General features: G+C 35.2%; 1 protein-coding gene across 1 annotated transcript in view; it reads left to right on the top strand.

The window, feature by feature from the left end:
* Window positions 1–24,176, top strand: part of ADAMTSL3 (ADAMTS like 3) — a 553,515-nt gene that overhangs the window by 384,785 nt on the left and 144,554 nt on the right. Inside the window, exons 11-15 of the mRNA XM_051981175.1 lie at window positions 4,247–4,385; window positions 5,620–5,670; window positions 9,206–9,410; window positions 12,126–12,273; window positions 17,708–17,795. Of these exons, the coding sequence (XP_051837135.1) occupies window positions 4,247–4,385; window positions 5,620–5,670; window positions 9,206–9,410; window positions 12,126–12,273; window positions 17,708–17,795 (631 nt within the window). The remainder of the gene's footprint in view (window positions 1–4,246; window positions 4,386–5,619; window positions 5,671–9,205; window positions 9,411–12,125; window positions 12,274–17,707; window positions 17,796–24,176) is intronic.

The following is a 24,176-nucleotide window of genomic DNA, read 5'->3' as shown; positions in this document are numbered from 1 at the left end:
ACACACATATATAGTGTCTAACATTCCACTGTTGGCTTTAAATTACCTTAAGTTAAGACTTTACTCTTGTCAAGTATCCCCTTTCAAAAAGCAGACACCCTGGGGAAGAGTAACTAATATAGTTGTACCCAGGCTCCTCCATCCCTGTTTCCCAGAGTGGAACTGTGAGTTCAGTGATATAAAGAAATTTATATTGATCCAACATGGATCAAGTCCTGCTCTGTAGTTTTAGAGTAGCCTGGGTAGCATCAAGGGAAAGGAGGTTTGTCCAGGATCTATTTTAAGGCTTCATTCACTACTTCATACTGCATTCCTGCAATTAATAGGGAATTATTGTCAACTGGCTATTTGCAAAGCAATTTTGCTAACTTTGGACTAATTCAGGATAACTAGTTTCTGGACCTGACTTTTCTGCTGACTCATGGCATGAGATCTTGGACAAATGACTTTCTGGGCCTCAATTCCCTCAGTTAAAAGGATTAGACAAGATGATATTGAGAACCATTCTAGTTCTATAGCATTGCAGTTGGAATCATACAAGCTTGAATTTCACCTCAGACATTTGGGTGACCCTGTTAACCTTCTCAGACTCAGTTTACTCATCTGTAAAATGGAGAGAAATGCACCTGGCTTTCAGGGTTGATAAAAGGATCAAATGAGATCATAAATGTAAAGTGTCTTACAAATGTACCTTATAAATGATATATAAATTCAATTATTGATGTTGCTAATTGCCTAGTGAAGGCCATACCTTCTATTGTTATTGCTATTCTAGCCTACTAAAATACCCATTTTTTTCCTCTTCCTGAGTTTGAGAATCATTTGCTGATATTGCAGCATAACACTAGATTTAGAATCCAAGGATCCATATCTCTGCTACTGTTTGGCAAAACATTTAACCTGTGAACCATATCTAAAATAAGGAAATTGAAGAAGAGGACCTGTAATTAGTTAGAAATATATAATCAACCAATCAATAAACATTGATTAACGATATAGTGTGTACCAGCACCTTGTTAGATTCTAAAGACTTGTTTGTGGGCCAAAATTACCTTTAGGGTTCCTTTAAGCCATAGACTTTCAAGCATGCTGTGAGGGGAAGTCCTTAAAATACAGACCTCTGTCTGGACTGTTTTAGACAGCATGCTGCTTGGAGACTGGACCAGTTGAGTCTACGGGTTCCCTGCTAGTACTGTGATTCAGAAATTCTTAGGGCCAAATCTCTTCCCTGAAATTAATACTCAGAACTTTATGCTTTCTCGTAAATGCTGATACATAGTCAGCAGATGCATAACTGACCTAATCCCTCAGGTCTGGGCTCCTGGCATCCTCCTCTGCGCCCAGGACAAGCTACCAGATGTACTTGGGTGTGACTCATTGGCCTGCCATAAAGGAATTGTTTGCATGAATTAATGGTACCTACAGATTTGCATGTTCAAGCTTTGCAAGTAACAAGCTCAGCATAAACTTTCTGAATGCAACGTGGTCCACGATCAAAGTTAAGCAAAGGGGATGATCCTTTGAAAACAAAGAAATTGGGGCAGCTGGATGATACAATGGATAGAGTACTAGCTCTAAAGTCAGGAGGATCTCAGTTCAAGTCCAGCCTCAGACACTTAACATCTTCTAGCTGTGTGACTCTGGACAAATCACATAACCCCAATTGCCTTGCAAAAACAAAACAAAACAAAAAAAAAAAACACAAAGGAATCATTGGCTCTAGAACTGAAAGAGATTTTAGGTATCAACAAAGTCCTTTAGGTGAGGGAACTAAGACCTAAAAAAGGTGAATTTGACCAAATTGAATTTGTAAAAGGGAAGAGCTAGAATTTAAATCTAGAAACCATCTGGCTGCAGATGTGTCTTACTACAAGATGTATCTTGTAGGATGTGTATATGTCTTTTTGCCATTCTTTTTTGGCAGGAAAACTTTTCTTCCCTTTAACTGCATCTATATGGCCTAAGACCCTATTGGCCAACCAGTCAATTAAGAATTTTTTTTTCTTTTTCTTTTTTTTAAGAAGCATTTTAAAGCACTTATTTACCAGGAACTATGCTAGGTAAGATACATTAAACAAAGGATAATGCTCATGTTTGAGAGTTGTATTTAGAAGTAGGATTTGGATAATTACTATTAGTTTGATTCCAAAGAAATGGCTCCTAAATTTACTTGTAAGTAATAAAAAACAGGCAATAATGAAATTTCAGAAAGGTGTTTTTGCATATTCTTGGGATCTTGTACAGAAGCTAAATGTCAGATGTGCTAAAAGTTGTGAGATTGTTGTGTTATTATTATGGGATTGTGGGCTACTTGTTGAACAATTTAAGGAACTTTTTTTTTTGACCAAAATGTTGTCATTCTTATTCCCTACTATATTTGTATGGTAACAAACTTTTAATACTGTTTTAGTGCTTTGCATTTCATCATAATATTTGCTCACATTTATATAATGCTTAAAGTTTTATGAAAACCTCTTATCATATTAGACTGTGAGTTCCTCAAGAATACTGTCTTTTATTTTCCTTTTTTCTGCTCAGTGCTTAACATCTTGCCTAGCCTAGAGCAGGTGCATAATGAATGCTTCCTGATCCACTGAAAAAGCTCTGGTTTTAGAAAGCTGTATTAGCTCTCCATCTCCACACACTAGTACATGATGAACCTGAGACTTTGATCCAAGTCTTCTGAGTCTCAAATGCAGTACTCTTTCCACTGTTCTCCAATCCTCACTTTAACCTTACCATTATCTACAAATGGAAAGGCCGATAGCCAGATAGACAGACATAGACATATAACCACATTATTTTACCTATTTAACTTCTAAAACTCTTTACAACTAAAGAGAAAGAGCAAAGATGATTTCTTTCCTCTGACTCCCATGCCAAATCATAAATATATCCTTGCTCACTTTCTCATTTTCTTATTTGTATGTTTCCTTTAAAACAAAGGCATTTTCTCTTTAAAGACCATAATTTAGTGCTTTGTTGTTTTGTTTTTGAAAAAAAATCAAGTCTAATTGTGCTTGTTTTCTAGCCTATATGATTTATATAAATGGCATTTTTCTAGATTCCTTGGATGAATAAGAAAGTTAGCTTATTTGCCTCTGAGGTGCCAGAACTACTTAACTTAATTTTCTTATAAAATCAATGTGGGGATGCTCTTGATGAGCCAGGGAAATGGGTAGAAGTTGCCATAGATATCTGATATTTAAGTCTTTTCAGTAGATACTGGCACTAGTATTATAGTCATATTTTATTGACTCCATTTGGATTTTCATTCTTGTGGTTTCTACCTTGTTTTTTATAATGCATACCAGTGCATCCTTCTCCACTCAGCTTACATCCAAGCCATTGCTCATGAATGCCTTAACTCTTTTTGCCAAGAAAGCAGCTCAGTGGTTTATAAAATCAAATTCACTCTTAGTAATCAATCCTTTAAATAGAATTTTAGACCAATTATATATGTTTGGGTTTGGGGCCTTTTTGGAGGGAAGGGTGCTGAATAACTTGATGATATTCATGAAAAATACTTTTTAAAATGTTTAAAAATTGTGTAGTTATAAGCAAGTGAGGGCCAAATTTTTCCAGAAATGAAAGTACAACTTTCCTTTTTTTTAAATTTGTTATCGTTGCCTGTTCAGGTTATACCTTGCAGGTGTTTTCTTCCCTCAAAAATATATAATTAGTTGGTTTGCAACATTTTCCTCTTTTTAAGGTACTGAATCTCCAATAGTTTGCTGCTAATTTGCTTACACTCTTATTTGGGCACTCTATTATAATTTTTCAGTTATAGTCTTGCAAGATAAAATGATGAGATTGAAAGGCAGCATGGCCATAATGGGTAGAATATTTTACTTCAAGTAAAAGATAGTGGGTTCAAATATATCTCCAATTCTCAAAGATTGAAAACGTAGAGTCATCACTTAACCTCAGCCTCCATTTCCCCATCTGTTTAAAACAAACAAACAGGATAATAACACAGAGTTGGTAGCTGCCTCACAGAGTTGTTATGGAGCTTAAATGAGAATTTTTGTAAAGCATTTTGCGAATCTTAAGTTATGACATAAAAACAAGTTACTATTATTATTTACAGAGTCTGGATAGAAAAAATGACATTGGGAAGGGGAGCATAAAGGAACTGTTTTGACAACTAAAACCACTTTCAACAAAGATGACTTCTGAAAACTTCTTCTAGCCCTGTATTCACAAAAATGATGTCATTCTTGTATTTTTATTTTTTACTGCTTAGGATATCAACTCAACTCTGCTGAATGTGTGGATGTTCGCTTGAAGCGAGTTGTTCCTGACCATTATTGTCACTACTACCCTGAGAACACAAAACCAAAGCCAAAACTAAAGGAATGCAGCATGGATCCGTGCCCTTCCAGGTTTGAGTGCATTGCATATGTAGTTACTTGTTGAGGAATATATAAACTAGTGTTTGCTAATACCAATCATTTATCCTTGAACCAGTTTCCTTCTTGATTCCTACTGTTGGAAGAAGACATGCTGATGGTTGGCACTGTTATAGTCACAATCTAGGTCTATCTCGTTGGCCTTCAGTAATGCACCTTAAACTGTCTACATGGCAGGTTAGCATAACCTAATTTCCTAATCATGGTCTGCATCTACTTTTGATGTAGCTATTAAAACTCATGAACACATTAAACCTGGCCAAATGCCTCTTCTCCATGAGGTGCCATATATGGTATCAAGGATTTCTTCCTCCCAAGTTTCCAACTTAATTTATCCTTCTGCCAGTCGCAGACTGTGAAAGTGGGTCACTTATTAGCATGTTGTGGCTTGAAAAGTAATCATATTAAATGTGGTATGAATTGTAAATTTGTGCAAAGAACTACCAAGTGTTAATGCTGGAGTGTAGAGAAGCCCTGCAGAAACTATAATGTTGCACAATTTAGAACCAGCTTACTTTTGGACTGCTTGAAGCGGTTTCCTGGCAACATTACAGTATCTTAAAATAACATCACAATATCAAGTCCCAGAACCTCACATAAATATGCCAGCTGGCGGAGGGAGAATTATAGGCAAGTGGAAAAGGAAACATTCTCGGTGGATTTCATTTCCTATAGCTAAACTGTCCATTTCCTTTAATCCCAGTTGGACATCACCATTAACCGTGACCTTTCCTAAGCACAAATACCTGTACTAAAGACCCAATTAATAGGAGAGTGTGCTATAATGCTTGTGCATTTTACCAGAGTAACCTATAGTAGCAGGCATGGGACATGACTAAAATTTTGTCTAGAAAAGAGCCCATTTCCCCTCCAGAGGCCAAATACACCACCTTTTGGTCATGGAAGATAATTTGTATTTTTCATCAACTAACTAGTTTGGGTTTCTGTGAAATACATTCTCATATTAGAAATGAGGTTAGTTGGTGGTTTGTGTCAGGGATGTTTCTGAAATGGAGAAAAAGCAAGAGAAAAACCACAGAAGATGAAGTTGGCGGAATACTTGGGAAATGAAAGCATGTCATATTGAGCTCTCATTGGAAAAGGGGAGCTTCTTTTGGGAGGTTCATACTATGTGAAAATGTCATGATATCAAATAATCAGTTGTCTAAAAGATAAAATAACATTGTGCTAATTTTATTATTCATAGTGATGGATTTAAAGAAATTATGCCCTATGACCACTTCCAGCCTCTCCCTCGGTGAGTTCTGATTATTATTAATTTTATACATTGCTTATTTTCATCAAATACGAGTAGATTTCTGGGCACTAAACAAAACATGACCAGTACCTAATATAAGTGGTTTATTGGGGTCAAGTTTGCCACTCATTCAAATGTTCTCATGTAACATAAATATATCTTCACTAAATTAGACGTTGATATTAATTCAATTCACTGGACTTTTATTTTTTAAAAGCACTTTCTCTGTGCAAATCATTATGTAAGATCTCAGAGGATAGGCAAAGGTTAAGGCATGATCCCAACCCTTATAAATCTCACAGACTAATTGGGGAAGTGACACCTATGAATCTAATTTCAAATAGAACGCTAAAAGTCCATATATACTAAGTACAAATAAAGTATTATTTAAGGTTTGAGAAAGAAATAGTCATATTCTAGTAATAAGAGAACCCAGGACATTAATTATAAAATACTGGTCTCCTCAGCTCAGCTCCTCAGGTTTGAGAAAGAAATAATCATGTTCTATTAATAAGAGAACCCAGGACATTAATTATAAAATACTAATCTCCTCAGCTCATTTTATGTTTTAGCACTCTTGATACTACTAGTACTAGTCTGTGCTTCAATTTTGAACTCATCCTTTATAATCTACACTAGTTGCATCTTTTGCATATCTTTTTAGAACTGTGAACTAGTTGAAAAGTTCCCATGAATCCATGTTGGTCCATTAGGTAGTTTCTACTTTCTTTTTTCCCTTGGAATTATTTTTTGTCACTTCAGAATTTTATTTTTGAAAGCACCTGTCTTTTATAGGTTGACTTTTCCTTTAGAATTTTTGACCATAGGATCCACTTTATCTTTTCTCCCAAATCTTGGAAATCTGCTTTCCCCAAATTTAAGATATGTGTCAGATTATGCCTGGCTTTTTTACTTTCTTAAGGTCATTGATGGCACAGTGATAAAGCACAGGATGTGGAATCAGGAAAACCTGAGTTCAAATGCAGCCTCAGATACTTAACTAATTCTGTGACCCTGGGCAAGCCACTTAATTTCTGTCTTCACCTTTTAAAGGATGAAATTTTAATTTAAGTAAGCCAAGTTGCTTTGCTTTGGCAGAAAGAGCTGAGTCCAAATAACTGAATTTACTTGTCCCTGTTAGATTATATCTCTGTGCTAGATTTGCTGAGTAGTTGATGGGCCTTTCTACAGGATTTTAAGGTTTGCAAAGTGCTTTGCATATGTTATATCACTGGATCTTCACTATAACTCTGTGTAATAGAGGCTAACATAACCCTTTTTTAAATAAAATTCTGACACAGAAATTAATCACTTCCTAAGGTCACAGTAATAGAGTCTCTTTACTGTGCTACTTAGTTGACTAATACTATTGTGACAATGTTACTTCTATTTTCCTTCGCATATCTTTTTATCAGTTCAGCACACTTATCCTTCTAGTTCTTGAATTTCCCCACCTTCTGTTTTTTGTCCTCACTTCGTGGACATGAAGTGGACAGGGAAGTCAACAAACTACCTTCTTCTGACTATGCAGTTTCTCAGTGTTATCCAACTTCTGTTGGCTTAGACTTTGCCTGGGAGAGACTACCCAGAATGCCCCAAACCTTAAAGCTGAAGGAGTAGAAAGAAGAAGCAGTGTAATCAGATAGCCTTCACCAACATTTCAGTCATCTTCTGATTATCCCCCAAGCATTCTCTCTCAGGTCTGACTCTCCAACATTTATAGTACCCTCATACCACCTGAGACCTGGAGTAACAAGGAGGGATAAAGCTCTCTAGGTTTTTCTCAGACCAAATCTCAAACCACTAGGCTTAAGGAATTTTAAGAAAACTAACCATTCATTAGGACATATCAGTGGATATTTTGTGAGTGGGTAGACCCAAAAGATAGATTACAGTATTGATATGTGATGCTTTTCTGCCTCTATATTCCTTCCCTTTAACCTATTTTGTTCCTTTCCCACAAAATTTGTTCTCCCAGAACCAGATTACCATCATAGATGAAATCCTATCATATCTCAGTGATGGTTTTGAAATTGAATTTGTGATCTTCTTTTTCTTAGACTAAAACTGAGATCTTTGTGATAGAGAAATAATGTACCTTCCACTTAGTGCACTAGTTGGATCTTCATTCATCTTGGCTTAGCTTCAGATCTCTGCTGTGTCACTAATCACAGACACTACCTTTTAATCCTCATTTTGTTCATCCATAAAATAAAAGTGTTAGAATAAATGTTTACTAAAATCCCCTCTGGGGTTAAAGAGCTATCCTATAATAAGGCTCTACTTGCAACACAGTTTCTGTTTCAAAGCAAAATAGATAATAAATAAATGAGAATATATGTATTGGTGTGAGTATGAGAGAAAGAATAAGCTCTTGAGTCTATTGAGGATGATCAGTATACTACTTCAAATACAATAACTATTCTGTAAATACTTTTCAATTTTTAAACAATTTTCATTAATAGTATTGCCATTTTCATGAATATTAATGCTAATGCATAGTTAACACTATTACCTTTATAGACATTGAGCAGGGGTTGGGGAATACCTTAAAGATGCAATTGGACAGTTGGGTGGTGCAGTGGATAGAGCATTAGCCTTGAAAAAGGAGGCCTCAAATCTGATCTTAGACACTTATTTGCTCTATATCCTATACAAGTATTTGCCTTGGTTTCTTTATCTGTAAAATGAGCTGGAGAAAAATAGGGCAAACTACTCCAGTATCTTTGCCAAGAAAACCTAAAATGTGGTCCCAAAGAGTTGGACATTACTGAAATGACTCAGTAACAATAACAAATATACGTGAGGAAGAAGGGGAAAGAAATACTTTCCTAGAGTAATTGAATAAGAGTTTAAAGAAAAAGGGAAAGCCATGAATACACATGTATATGTGTGTGTTTGTATTTGTATTTATGTGTATATGTAAATTCCTCAAAACTAGTATATTATAGTGGATAGACAGCAAGGCTTAGGGACAGGAAAAGTCCTGCCTCTAAAGCATACTGTCTTTGACCTTGATCAAGTCACTTAATTAATGTCCCAGGAAACTCAATGAATTCTAATTCTATGCCTCATTCTATAAAATTCAAGAAATCTTCTCTTTTTCCTTCAAAAAAGTATTAAACAAAGAGCCTACAAAAGACAATATGTACTCTTGTGGATAGATAATTCTTACACCTATAATTTTAACTTAACTATGGATATGCTTGGAGTTGATTAGAATATATTATGCAGTACTTATAGGAAATGCACCTGGGATCTTAAGAATATTCTATTACTTAAAAACTAGAATATGTTTTGAAACAAGTTGGATCCATCTAATGATCATTGTAAGTTGGCTTAAAAACTTTAGCAAGCTGATTTACGTATCTTTCCATTTCATCATATACTTGGGAATAGTGAAGAGCCCAATTGGATTATGTTTCTCTAATCCTTAATATTAGTCTTGATGGCATCAGGTACAAAATTATACTTTTGGAATGCTAAAAAAAATTTAAAAATAACATCTTCTTTTTAAATTGTTTTTGCTCCCGAGCTGGGAACATAATCCTTGGACAGCATGCTCGGTGTCCTGTGGTGGAGGGATCCAGAGGCGGACCTTTGTTTGTGTGGAAGAGTCTATGCATGGAGAGATATTGCAAGTGGAAGAGTGGAAATGCATGTATGCCCCTAAACCCAAGGTGATGCAAACTTGCAATCTTTTTGATTGTCCCAAGTGGATTGCCATGGAGTGGTCTCAGGTAAGATTGAGTGGCTTTCTTCTATACTTTCACTAGCCAGTTTCTGTGTCTTCATGACATGAGGAATATGAAAGTAGCATCTAGCCATGGCCCCCTGCTCCCATGTAACTTCCAGTGCACTTAAAGAAGCATAAGACAACTGAAATCCAAGATCCTGTTTTGTGCTAAAATGTGGATGGTACAGACAGTAAGTGTTGTGAAGAGTTTGGGATGATCACAGTTTAAAGTGTGAAGAAAGAAGGACTGCCATAGCGATAGCAATGGGAGCAGCTGTGTCAAGACACCAGCCAGCAGTCTCTCATTCCTCTTCCCTTTCCACTCCCCTGCCTCCACCCACCAAAAAACGTCATTTCCTATACAACACATCAGGACTTGCACACAGAGTGGGCGGGGCCATTCTTTCTCCAAGCATATATATTAATAGAGTATGGTCCAATTACTATTTAGCCTCACGTGCTTGGGACCTCAGTGCATCAACTTGAGCCTCAGCCCATTACAGTGACTGTGGGAACAAGTCTGGCATTTTTTGAATAAAGAGAATAAATAAGTTAGAGAAAAAGTATGGACTAGTAAATAATAGACAATAAAACTAGACAGGGAAAATGGACCCAAACTGGAGATATTTGAATATTTATCAGGAAGGTATAATGAGTTCTCCGTTATTGAAGCAAGGATATAAAAGTAATGTTCCCTTAAAGTAAATCTGATACCACTATACAAGATGAATTATAGTAGTTTTGAAAGGCTGAGCCTTGGAGGAGGAAGTAGGAACAAAAAGGAAAGAATGAATCTGAGATAGATGATGCATAGGAAGTATTTAGAGTTAGGGGATTTGGGTTCAAAATCCAATTCTTCTGTTTTTTATGTTTTGAAACTTTGAACAAGTCTCTCTCAGACCTAGTCTCACTTTCCTTTTGTATAAAATGAAAAGTTTGGACTCTAAATGACTTCATGAGTCATTTAGACTCATAAATTGTTTATTAATTTAATAATTAATTAATTGAATCCCTCTTCAAAAGAAATTTAATATTCTGCTGGCAGAATCTTTGGAGAGTCCACAGAAAGTTAAAGTCTATTATGATTAGCAGGAATTGAAGAACATTATTTTTTAAATGTCCTATAGGCTTTAATCTTAATATTATCATTCTTAAATAATTTTATATTCAATTTTTATAGAATATAGATCCTATATTTCATTGTGTATATTATGTATTTATATAGTGATTATGATATTAATTTTCTGAATATCTTAGTATCTTGAATGAATTAATACATATAATATAAAAGTGGATAACTGATCCAGGGGCAGATATTTTTTCATTAAAATTGAAAAATAGATCATCATAATGTTTATAAAATATAAGGGCTTATTAAAAAGAGGCAAGAAAAAGCTTTTACAGGAGAGGGGAAGAAGGGAAAGTGAAGGTGAGTGAATGAATCATCAGAATTGGCTCAAATAGGAAATAACATATGTAAGGTAATCTATCTTACCTTGCAGGAAAATAGGAGAGGAATGGAATATGGAAAAGGGGGATGGTGATAAAAGAGAGGGTATATTGGGGGAAGAGAGTGGTCAATAGCAAACACTTTTGAGGAGGGACAGGGTAAAAGGAAAAAATAAATGAGGTATAATACAATTAGCTATAGTACTTAAAAAAATAATTTGAAAGCAAGTTTCTCTGGGGGAATATTACTGTTCTCTGGAAAATGATGAGCAGGATGCTCTCAGGAAAAAAAAAAAACCTGAAAAGCTCTCCATGAACAAAGTGAAATATGCTACATGCAAAGTAATAGCAATGTTCTGGAATGACAGTTGTAAATGACATTTTTATTCTTAGTAGTACAATCACCCACACTTACTCTGAAAGACTGAACGATGAAAAATCCTATCCATACCCAGAGAAGGAACTGATTGAGTCTAAATATAGATGGAAGCATTCTCTGTTACTCTCTCTAACTCCCTCTCTTTGTTTTTGACTTAATTTTTCTTGAGGGTTTTATTCTCATTAGGATGGGAGATCTATGTTTTCTTTCACAAATTGACTGTTATGGAAATGGTTTGCCTAACTTCACATGTGGTTTCTTAATTGTGAGTGGGGTTAAAGGAGAGGGCCTAGAACTCTAAAATCTTAAAAAAAAATGTAAAAAAATTATTTTGAATGTAAGTGGGGAAAATATTAAATATTTTTAAAAATTAAAATATAGGGGCTTTTAATAAATCATCAATATTTGTCATTATTATTCTAGAGGATTTACTAAATTTACGGTATGACTCTAAAACTGATTTTTAATAAATATCAGAACTTATATAATCATGTGATAGTTATCCTTCAAAGTAGACACTTAGGGAGATTGGGTATGAATGTGCTTGTAATTAATTGTTTTAATGGTAGATGTTCAAACTCCAAATATTTTTAAAAATTTTTAAATTTAAATTTAAATTTAAAATTAAATTTTTAAAAATTACCTTCAGAACTAATTTACAAAAAGTCACCTTTATTACTTTGCAGACATGCCTTTTTAAATACAAAATTCTTATAGCCAATGATCCTTGATCTTATTTGTCTGAGTAGTCTTCTGACAATTTCAAAATTTAAAAATAAATCTTTCTTCAAAAGACAAAGCACTGCTTTGCATAGGGATATTCTAAAGTTACATTAGTTCTCTCTCATAAGTTGCAATTTAATGTTATTGTGTCATTTTTCTTCCTTGAAGTGCACAGTGACATGTGGTCGAGGGTTAAGATATCGAGTTGTCCTTTGTATCAATCATAATGGACAACATGTTGGGGGCTGCAATCCACAACTCAAGTTACACATCAAGGAGGAATGTATCATCCCAGTTCCATGTTATAAACCAAAAGGTAAGTTGTTTTCTTTGCTTCGTCTTCTTTTTTTTTTTTTAATTTTTTTTGCCTGTAATTCATTAAACTTGTTAATTCCTATATGAAGATGTTCTTGATTCTCTTTCAGTTTGTCCTTTGCTGGATAGTCGCCCCTTTTCCACAGTTGTTTCTCAAGATTCTGTCCTAGAATTTCTTCCATTTTCTTTCTATATGCTCTGTCCTGTTGATCTCATAAGTTCTCAAGAGTTCAATTATAAATGTTTTATGTAGGTGACTCCCACATCTCTGAATACCTCCCTGAATCTCTCTCAAGCCCCAGTTCTATATCACCAAATGCCTATTTGACATCTCTAAATGCTTCCTAGACACTTTAAAATCCACACGAACAAAACAGGATTTTTCATCTTTCTCTGCAACTGCTCTCTTCTTTCCAGGTCACCCATTTCTATTGAAGTTTCTGACATCCAGCTACTAATTTAAGTTCACAGTCTCCCAATTGTTCAGACACTTTCTTCTCCCAATTTCAGTTAGTTGCTGACTCTTAGATATTCTTCCTTCACAACTCACCATATGACTGTTGCTTTTTCTCCACTGATATGATTACCATACTAGTTTAGGACTTTCTCAATCTTGCCTGGACTATTGCAGTGGCCTTTTCATTGGGTTCCTGACCTCTAGGATTTCTTTCCTTCCTCTGATTTGTTTTTCTTGGCTTCCAGAATGCTCTCCCTAAAGCACAAGTCTGACCATATGATTCTCTTGCTCAAGAGCTTTTAATTTCTTTTCATTGCTTCTGGGATGTATGATATATGATATATGCTCCTCAGCTTGGATTTAAAATCCTTTTCAGTTATCTCAAGCCTCTATTTTCAGGTTGAATTGACACTTTTTCTTCACTTACAAAATTCTGGCCAAACTTTCTAGTTCATATTTTATTGAATATAGAATTCCATCCCTGGCCTCCATTCCTCCCTCATGTCTGTGAGGACAATGTACATCATCATCTCAGCCCCTTAGAATCTCCCCATTGTCAAGGCTTAGCTCATGTTTTGCCTCCTTCAAGAAGCCTTCCATGATGACCCAAATTGTTAATATTCAACATTCCTTAGTTAATCATGAATATTTTCACAAGTTTATATACTGTGTCCCCCAGTAGAGCATAAACTTGTACAAAAGTCCTCTTTTTTAGTTTCTTTTCATAATATAAGTACTTAGTATAATACCTCACATAGAGCAAGTGCTCAATAAATGCTTCTTGGGCTAGTTTGAATTAGATTTTGATTTTTGTTATTCAATGAGTATTCATCAATATTCATTGTAATAAGAGGAGTGCATTTTTTACATATTAATTCTTTTATTTTGTATTCTTTTATTCTGTAATATATCCTATAGAGGACAAAAAAGAAACAGTACAGAACTCCTTCCTTGACAATAGTTGTAACATTTTTAATAATTAAACAAATTTTTTTTTAAAAATTAATGTTATATTTTAACATGTTTAATATATATTGGGTTACTTGGCATCTAGGGGAGGGAGTGAGAAGAAGAAGGGAAAACTTTGAATTACAAGGTTTTGCAAGGGTCATTGTCAAAAAATTATCCATGCATATGTTTTAAAAAATAAAAAGCATTGTAATAAAAAATAACCAAAAAAAACTCTTAATGTCAAATAGGATTTTAGTGACCATTCATCCCAAATATATTAATTCTTTGTACAGTCTTCCCTGACAGAGATCATCCAGACATTGCTTAAACACTTTGCCATTCTTTTAATTTTAATTTAAATTAAATTAACAGTCATTCATTAAGCATCTTGTCTGAGTTAAACCTTATGTTAAATGCTGACATGTGATGACAGGAAAATCATGAAATTTGACTCAAAACTCTACCCTCAAGAAGTATGCATTCTATCTGGAGCAATGGTGGGAGTGAGGAACAGAGGAAAAAATGAATAGAAACAAGTAAATACAAGATGATACAAAATAATATAAAATGGAAGAAAGCAACTAAAGTCAATAGTCAATAAAGTCAGGAATCAGTAATCAATAAAATCTTATGAAGTATCTACTATATGCCAGGAACTATGCTCAGTGCTGAGGATATAAATACAAAGATTCTCCATCCCCCACCCCAACCCCCCTAGCCCCAGCCCCACTTTGGGCGCCAAATGTGATGACCGTATATTTAAAATCAGCCGGAGTCAGGAATTCAGGTTAAGGGGAAAATCTTCAATCTTTATTCTCAGTAGAGGTGAGGGGGAGATTGTGATAGCAATATGGGTTGCTGCGATAGGAAGCCAGCCAACAGAGAAGAATTGGAGATGAAGGGCCATCACGATAGCAATGTGAGCAGATGTGTCAAAACACCAGCCAGCAGTCTCTCCTTCCGCTTCCCTTCCCACTCCCTTGCCTCCACCCACCAAAAACGTCATTTCCTATATAACACATCAGGACTTGCACAAAGAATGGGCGGGGGCCATTCTTTCTCCAAGTATATATATTAAGAGAGTATGGTCCAATTACTATTTAGCTTCACATGCTTGGGACCTCAGTGAATCAACTCAAGCCTCAGCCCATTACACTTGCCCTCTCAAGGAGCTTACATTGTAATGGGGGAAGATGATATATTAGAAAAGACCTTGCTTTGAAGGAAACCAGAATGTTTATGAGGCACTGAGTGAAATGCATTTATTTAATCAACATGCATTTATTCGGTATCCATTGTGTGTTCAGTTCTGTGCTAAATGCAAAAACAGAAATGACATATATCACTTGCTCTTAAAGAGCTCCCCAGAGGAATGTATATTTGATCCCAAAGGCAAGAGGTATATATTGAAGATGATCCAAGAGGGGAGTGACATGGTATGGCATGTATTTCAGCAATATCTCTTTGACCTCTAAATGGAAGATCACTAATATTGAATGTTGGAGAGGGGAACAGCCAATTGGATAATGTGAGGAGAAAAGAGAAAACCTAGGAGGAGAGCAATACAAAATAAGATTAAAAAAGCAGGTGGAGTCAGATTGTAGAGGGGCTTACAAGACCATCTTGAGGATTCTGTAAATTATCCTATAGTTAATAAGGAACTAGTGAAAATTTTAGAAAAAGGAAGTAACATGGTCAGAACTGTGTTTCAGAGGCAACAACTTTGTATTTTAATGATAGGGAGCTCAGTCTGGTAAGAGGTTATTTATCCTGTTCTTGGGCATTAGGAGACTGGGAAAAATGTTGAGCCAGGTGTATTTACATTTCTATTGAAGTCATATTGAAGTCAATTGTAGTCAACTTTCTTTGTGACATTGAGCAAATTACTCAATTCTTTGGGTTTGTTTTGTTATCTATAAAATGAGGGTGTTAGCTCACATGAACTTGAAGGCCTTTCTAGCTCAGCATCACTGATCCTCTAATTATTATTTCTGTTGAGTAGCAAAAAACCACTTCTCCATTGCTCCCAGTTCTATTTTCTGGAGCAGCATGGAACAAGCCCTAATTCCTATTGCCTGTAACTTTCCTTAAAATGTTTATAGAACTCCAGTTAATTAGTATTTTTTTTTCTTTTCTAGACTATTTGCTTGTTTCTAACAGCTATTCCTCATGTAATCTCACTTCTTCTAAGAATACAAAGAATGTATTCTTACAAACATAATTTCCTTTCTATGTTGATATGATGTTATATTTCAAAGGCTTTCACTATTCATTTTTGGAATGTTTTTACAAAAGTCATGTTAAGTAGGTTGTGATCCCCTTTTATAGACAAGAAAGCTGATATGTGGGTATATGAAACAGTCAATCAATTGCATTTATTAAGCACCTACATATTCCAGGTGCTATGTGCTATGTGTGTGTATGTGTGTGTGTGTGTGTTTGTGTGTGTGTGTGTGTGTGTGTGTGTGTGTGTGTGTATGAGACAATTCAGCTAGACTAGAGGGTTAGAGGCAAGTCTCCTCCAAGTCCTGGTCTTGTGAGGAAATTCACTAACAAGGGAAATCGGCCAATGATAAGTACCAAGAAGGGAGCAGAGTGGAGCATTACCAAATTCAAGTGAGAAGCTTTTGCTGGATTCAGTCCATAGCATCAGCTGGGGAATACTTATGTGTCAAGCCAAGAAGATTAGACCAGGAGTGTGAACTGACTTGCCAGACAAGAGTCAAAGAACCCCCAGAGATAGAGCAGAGGAGAGACAGCAAAGAGACAAGAATCTATAAGATAATTGCTCATTCGTGTATCTCTAGGATGAATCTCTTCTTCAAACTCACCTCACCTATAGAGGGCTGGCTGATGAGCATAAGCTGTTTGGGATATTGTAGGAAAGTTAAATGCCATTATTAAAACCTATACCTAACACTTACTTTCTTACTTTTTGCTCTCAAAAAGCTCCTTAGTTCTCCCCTCTTCTATTTCCCCATCCTCCATGTGATTTACCATATAAGGACTAGACCTGTAATCTCATTGATACAGGAAATTCCCTCTGTAAATGCAAGGCAGCATCTACTTTGCAATTTAAAAAGTTGCCTAAAACACTGAAATGTTAAATAACTTGCCCAGAGTCATACACATGATGAGCATCAGAAACACAATTAGAACCCAGGCCTTCTGATCTCAGAGCCAGTGGTCTTTCCATAGTACCAATTACACAAGATCACAAAACCTTTCATGTTTAAGATTATAGCACTGTGAGACTCAACACAGGCCACATGTTGGCTTAGAAAACTACAAATTAACATTATCTATGTCTTATTGTATTTTTACTTTTTTGTTAAAAATTTCAAATATGCATTTGAATTTGGTTCCTTAAACTTGGGAGTTTGGCAGGCTGATTACAATCATGGCTGTATGACACTTCTGTCTAGGAAGATGGTCTTTGTAAGTTACTATTTTTTAAAAATCATCATCAAAAAACTAACCTTCTGGTAATGAAAATGAGACTTTGCTTTCCAAATGTAGTTAAATTGGTCCTTGTATGACAGACACAAAGTCCATTGCTGAGCCTATATAAAGCTCTTCCAACTTGTTGGGACTTGCCAAAACATATAACCTTCTGGCACAGTCTTTGAGAATCCAGAGTCTCCCGTACACCACAGTGTATGCCCCATCAGACGTTAGTGGGGAAATGATCCTGAATAACTAACTGAAAATGCAATTGTTGGAAATAATACCAATAGCTGATATCACATTTTAGAAGACATTTTATGGTAATTTAGGGAGTATATCCAAACACTAACCAGAGATTTTTCTTCTCTGTTTTGCTAATTTGTTGTTTTAAAAAAATGCAACTGAATAGAATTTGAGCTAATTTTTACTCCAGAAACCACTTGATGAGCTGTGTTTAAGTGAAACCACTTGAATCTATACCACTTAAATTTTTCTGGTGAAAAAATTAATAGAAAATTTGTGTATATTTAATATGAATCCTTAATGAATTAACAATAACCAAATATTGTTCCTCTCCTAGAAAAAAATCCAGTGGAAGCCAAATTACCCTGGTTCAAACAAGCCCAAGAACTGGAAGAGACCAGAACAGCAGCGTCAGAAGAACCAACGTGAGTTCATTGTCTTTTATGAGCCTAGAAGGGAACCAGACCCTTTAATGAGACCTTTGTCCATTTTCTTCTCATTTGGGGATCTTTTATAAAAAGTGATCTGCTGAACTTTTTAGACTCAATAGATATCACAGCTGTTGTGCACCCTTCTCTTTTCACAACTCCTTGACGTGCCACTTTGGGCAGCTGTCGAGAAGAGCACAAGACAGGGTGGAATTATTTATTCTGGAGCGGGCCAAATGGCAAATTAGGGTTAAAAATGGGTTGGCTTTGGAAATTGTCATGATTCGTTGGCCACAAGAAATCCCACTATTTCTTAAATAAAACAAATCATATTAAAATCAATTCTTTTGTTTTAAACTAAAGTAATGGCTAATATATATACAGTCAATGTAGTTTAAATATTAAAAAACTGAAATGATTTTTGAATCGAAGTATTTTGAGTTAAGATATGTGTGTGCTTGTGTGTGTGTGTGTGTGTATACAGACACAGTGGAGAAATCAGACATTTATATAGCTGTAGTCTTTGTTATTGGGATGGCTAAGGCTAATGGAATGTTTAAGCTCAGGAATACTGAACTATAGTGAGGACTAAAGCCAATTAGGTATCAAAGTCCAACACTAATATGGTGAGTCTCTAGTAACAGGGGTCCACCAAGATCCCTAAAGAGAGGAGAATGGACTAGGTCTAATGGTCCCTGTATTAAGGCACAATAACACTGTGTCCCTAAGAGGCTGCAGAACTTCCAGGCTGGGCAAAATAGGGAAACCCAATCTTCTTTCCACCTAAAAATATGTAAATCATGTAACTTTTAAAAAGTTTACATGCAAACTATTTAAAATGGGAAAAAAATGAATCACCAATAAATTGAAGAGGGAGGGATATTTTTTTCATGGCAGAGAACTAGTTTAGAAACAAGAAATACAGGGTTGGTATAACTTGCTACTTTTGTGGAGGAATATGAATGATGAGATCACATAGTGATTGCTGTTGGGACTTAACTTTTTTTTTTTACTTTTTACTTAACTAACTTTTACTTAAGGTTTTAAAAAATTATCTACTTTTATAAGAATCCTATTCATGGAAAGGGAGAAATCATGGGTTCTGAATTATCTGGATTATGCATATAGAACTTTTAAAAGATTCACAGTTTTAGAACATAAGGGACATAATCTTCAGCATAATTGTTGCCGATTTGTTTTGCTTCCTTTTGAATTCTCAGCTCTTAGCAGAGTGGCACATAATAGGTGCTTAAAAAATATTGATCAGTTGTTTGATAAAAAAAATTTTTCATCAAGAATTCACTGTAAGTCCAACCCCAGTTTCACCAGTTCTTCTCTCCTGTCCTTTAAAAAAATTCTATCAATGAAAATATGTGGCTATAAATTCTTGGAATATTATGATATCACAAGTATTATATGTACAGATAACCCAAAGAGGAATGTCAAACATATGGTAAACATAAATAAGCCATAACATCTAACTATTGATAATTTATATGTGAGAAGAAGTAAAAGACCAGAAAGGGACAGAGACCGGTTAGAAGTGAGGAGTAAATGATAATAAGACAGCCTAAATGTTGTACTGTTGTTCTCAAAATAAAAGAACCAAAGAAAATCTTCCCAGTGCTTTAGGAATAGCCTTAAAGGATAATTTACAAAAAGATGCTGACCATAAAGGATGAAGTTGAGAAGACTTGGGAGGATTATGATCAGTCCTGCTAGAGAGAATATTCGTTTTTTTTTTAATTATAGCTTTTTATTTACAAATTATCTGCATGGGTAATTTTTCAGCATTGACAATTGCAAAACCTTTTGTTCCAATTTTTCCCCTCCTTCCCTCTCCCCTCTCCCCCAGATGGCAAGTTGACCAATACATTTTAAATATGTTAAAGTATAAATTAAATACATTATCAGTATATATGTCCAAACAGTTATTTTGCTGTATATAAAGAATCAGACTTTGAAATAGTGTACAATTAACCTGTGAAGGAAATAATAAATGCAGGCAGACAAAAATGGAGGGATTGGGAATTCTATGTAGTGGTTCACACTACTATGTAGTGGTATACACTCACTGGGTGTAGCTGGTTCAATTCATTACTGCTCTATTGGAACTGATTTCATTCATCTCATTGTTGGAGAGGGCCATGGCCATCATAATTGACCATCATATAGTATTGTTGTTGAAGTATATAATGACCTCCTGGTCCTGCTCATTTCACTCAGCATCAGTTCCTGTAAGTCTCTCCAGCCTTTCTGAAATCCTCCTGCTGGTCATTTCTTACAGAACAATAATATTCCATAATATTCCTATACCACAATTTATTCAGCCATTCTCCAATTAATGGGCATCCACTCAGTTGAGAATATTCGTGTTAATGTGATCACAAATCTACTGATGTGTCAAAATGGTCTTAGGGTAAATATATGGAAGGAAGGAAAGAAGAAAGGAAGGAAGGAAAGAAGAAAGGAAGGAAGGAAGGAAGGAAGGAAGAAAGGAAGGAAGGAAGGAAGGAAGGAAGGAAGAGAAGGAGGGAAAGGAAGGAAGGAAACAAGGATTTATTAAGTTCCTTTTATGTGCCAGGCACTATGCTAAGCACTTTAAATATCATCTCTTATTCTGGGAAGTAGGTGCTATTATTGTCCCCATTTTATAGTTGAAGAAACGGGACCAGGTAAGTTTAAATGGCTTGACCTGAGTCACATAACTAATAAACATGTGAGGTCAGATTTGAACTCAGGTCTTTGTGTCTGCAGTGCTCTGCACCACCTAGCTGCTATGCTAATGTCCTTATTGCATCAGTCCTGTAATGATTATTGGCAGCTAGGTGATAGAGTAGATAGAATATAGGGCTTTGAGTCAGGAAAAGATTAGTTCAAATCCTGCCTCAGACACTCCCTATCTGTATGACCTTGGGAAAGTCAATCTATCTGTACCTCAGTTTATCTAATCTATAAAATAAAGATAATAATAGCATCTATTTTACATTATTTTTTGTGAGAATCAAATGAACTAATATATGTAAAGTATTAATATATGTAAATATGTATAAAGTAATATATGTAAAGTATATATATAATTACTAGCTATTAGCTATGACTAAATTTAATATGTAAATTGTTACTAAATTAAGAAAAGTGGATAATAGTTAAATGTTTTGTATTTTACGGACATAAACCATATTTGGTTTCTCTTCAAGTGAAACAATAATATGTAAAATTAAAAGGATTTCTATGGATTCATGCTCAATATGAATTAACAGGCTGGTAAGAGAGATAAAAAATTAATTCAGTCCTATTCAATATTAAATAAGACAGTGTCCAGAACAAGGACAGGGAAAGATAATTTTTTTGTCACTTTCCCTGGTTCATCAACATCAATTGTGAGCATCCTTGTATGCCTCATTATAGAAAATAGGCTTAGAGACCAGACCAAACTGAAATCAACTGAAGGAACTATGGATATTTGTCCATGGATAAAGGAATTGGGGGTCAGGGATATAATCATTTACCTTCAGTGATTTGAGAGGGATGTCATGTGAAAAGGAAAGGAATTAGATTTGTTTTATTAGTTTTAGAAGACAGAGTTAGGAGAAAAGGGTGAAAATAATGGAGATGTGAGCTAGACAATGGTACATTACTGGCATTCATAACTAATTGAATCACAAACACAAAATAATATTAATAAATGTTTTAAAATCTCATTTGGAAGGATTACATAGTGGCTCAAGGATATGTACTTAGTCTTATGCTAAATATTTAACATTTTTATTACTAAATTTGATTAAAGGTGTAGGTCTCATGCTTATCACATTTTTTCAGATAATCCAAAGGTAAAAGCAATAAGTAACAGGATGGAAGATTGAACTGGGTTGCATAAAAGACTAGACAGATAGGATGTTAAGCGAAATTGAATTAGAAGGATAAATGTAAAGTCTTATTTTGGATTCAAAAAATTAATGTCACAAGTATATGATGAGGGCTTGTTCACTTTAGATGAGCCAATAGAGCACTATAGCAGTCAAAAAGGTCAGCTTCAGGAGGAATATAAGAGCTGTATTCCAGTATTTGAAGGATTGTAATTTAGGAGATGTTGCTTCTATTTGACCCCCAAGGGTAGAGCCAAAAGCCATGAATGGAAGCTAAAAGGAGCATATTTAGGCTTGATTTAATTACAAAGTTCCTGACGATTAGAGTTTTCCTTAAGTAGGATAGGTTGCATTGGTAGACAATAGATTCCCCTTCCTGGGAAATTATTAGCGCAGGCTGAATTTTGGAATAATATTTGGGATCATATTATAAAAGGGAACAAGGTGAACTCTCCAAGAAGCCTCTAAGGTTCTCAGCCTTTCTGGGTTTCAGATTCCTCTAGAATATGAAGGATGTGGACTAAAGTATTTTTGGGATTCCTTACAGCTCTCAGAGATATGATCTCCCAATCTTGTTCACCTCTGGTTTTCTCTGATTGACTCAAATTGCAAAAACTTTGGGCTTGATTTAAGAGCCAATTTCCCAACATGGAGCTCTACTTAAGTACCATGGACCTCCCTGGGAGGGAGTGGGTTTTCTTTCTCTGGAGGAACTGAAGCAGAAGCTAAAAGATAACTTTTTCAAAGATATTGTTAAAGCAATGTTTGTAGAAAGGAGACAGGAAGTCCCATCAAAAGATTATCTTGAAGTGTTCTAGAGTTATGTGGATAAAGAAATGAATTGCAGCTGTCTGATATGAACTCAGATTTTGTACTGCTTCTTTTTTATTTTAGTCACAATCAGCTGGTAGAGTAAATAGAGCACAGAATCTGGAGGCAGAAAGATTAGTAGCTGTGTAAACTAGGGCAGATCACTTAATATCTGCCTGCCTCAGTTTCCTCATCTATAAAATTGAGATGATAATAACACCAACTTTCCAGGGTTTTTACAAAGAATATTCATAAATTTTGCCTTGCAAAATTGAAAGTGCTATAGAAATGCTAGATATTATTATTATTATTATTGCTGTTGTAGTTATCATGCTCTATCAGTATAGATTGCAACCCATTCATATCTTTGTAACCTTTGAGATTCTTGTCCATACATTCTTATAAATATTTTTGTTTTAGTGGTTGTTGTTTAGTCATTTTCATTCATGTCTGACTCTTTATGACCCTATTTGGGGTTTTCCTGCAAAGATTCTGGAGTGGTTCACTATTTCCTTCTCCAGTTCTTTTTACAGATGAGTAAATTGAGACAAACAGGGTTAAGTGACTTTTTTTCAGGATCACACAACTAGTAGGTGTCTGAGGGTGGATTTTAATTCATTCAGGACTCCAGACCTGGCCCCCTACCAACTATACCACCTAGCTGCCCCTATAAATCCTTTATAGATCTACTTCATATATTAGAGAACTTCCTTTAGGTTTTCTAACATTTTGAGGAGTACCAGTGCAGCACACAGAAAATGTAGATCATATCTTGCTCTCATTGTAGACTTCTTGCTTCCTCTTCTGATCATATATCCTTGTGCTATTTTGTTAGTCACATAATTTCAGTTGGAAGTGACCTCAAAGGCATCTAGAACAACATATACCTATATAATCATCCTCTGTATGATATCCACCAAAAGTGTACACTAAATCTTCAGTGAAACAACTCTTAGAGAGGGTTATCCCATTTCCCAATTGGCCCATTCTACTTTTAGATAACTCTAATTTTTAGCAAATTTTTCCTACTTATTAAGTTTTTTTGCTTCTTCTCATGTTCCTGTTATCATTGGCGATATTGTAACCAGCTTTATCCTCCCAGATGCCATTTCATTCCCCTTTGGGTCTTCCACAACTTTTATTCTTTGGAAATTGTGATGTTTAATGATGTGGCGCTGCCAGGAGTATATTAGTGTTTTAAAAAATTTCAAGGAGTTGCTTGGGATCATTGAAAGCACTGGGAAGGTTCCCAACTGTTCTCATGCCCCTCTTAAAATGGTGTGAGTATGGTTTACCCAAGGGCCATTTTAAGTGGATAAATTGGACATAGTTCCTTAGATGTGGCCTCATCAACATGTAGTACAATGGGATTACTACTTCAGGTATCTAGACATTAATGTTATTTATGTAGCTAAAACTGGATTAGCTTTTTAAAAAGGAACATCATCTTGACAGTTTGTTTAGTGTGTTGTCAGCTAAAATTCCCAAGTCTTTTCCACAATCTGCTGCCAAGGTAGATTTCTTCCATCTTGTATTTATATAATTGATTCTGTTTAAAAAAAACTAAATAGAAAACTTACATTTTTTTTGCTGTTCATTTTAATTTCACTAATTTCTGCCTCTAATTTTAATCTGTCAATATTACTTTTAATCTTGATTCTGTCACATATAGAAGATGACCTCTTCTTTTAACTTTGAT

The sequence above is a fragment of the Antechinus flavipes genome, chromosome 2 (assembly GCF_016432865.1).
Source record: "Antechinus flavipes isolate AdamAnt ecotype Samford, QLD, Australia chromosome 2, AdamAnt_v2, whole genome shotgun sequence".
NCBI classification, from domain to species: Eukaryota; Metazoa; Chordata; class Mammalia; order Dasyuromorphia; family Dasyuridae; genus Antechinus; species Antechinus flavipes.
The sequence above is the reverse complement of the archived record's forward strand: the minus strand, read 5'-3'. Positions and strand labels throughout refer to the sequence as shown.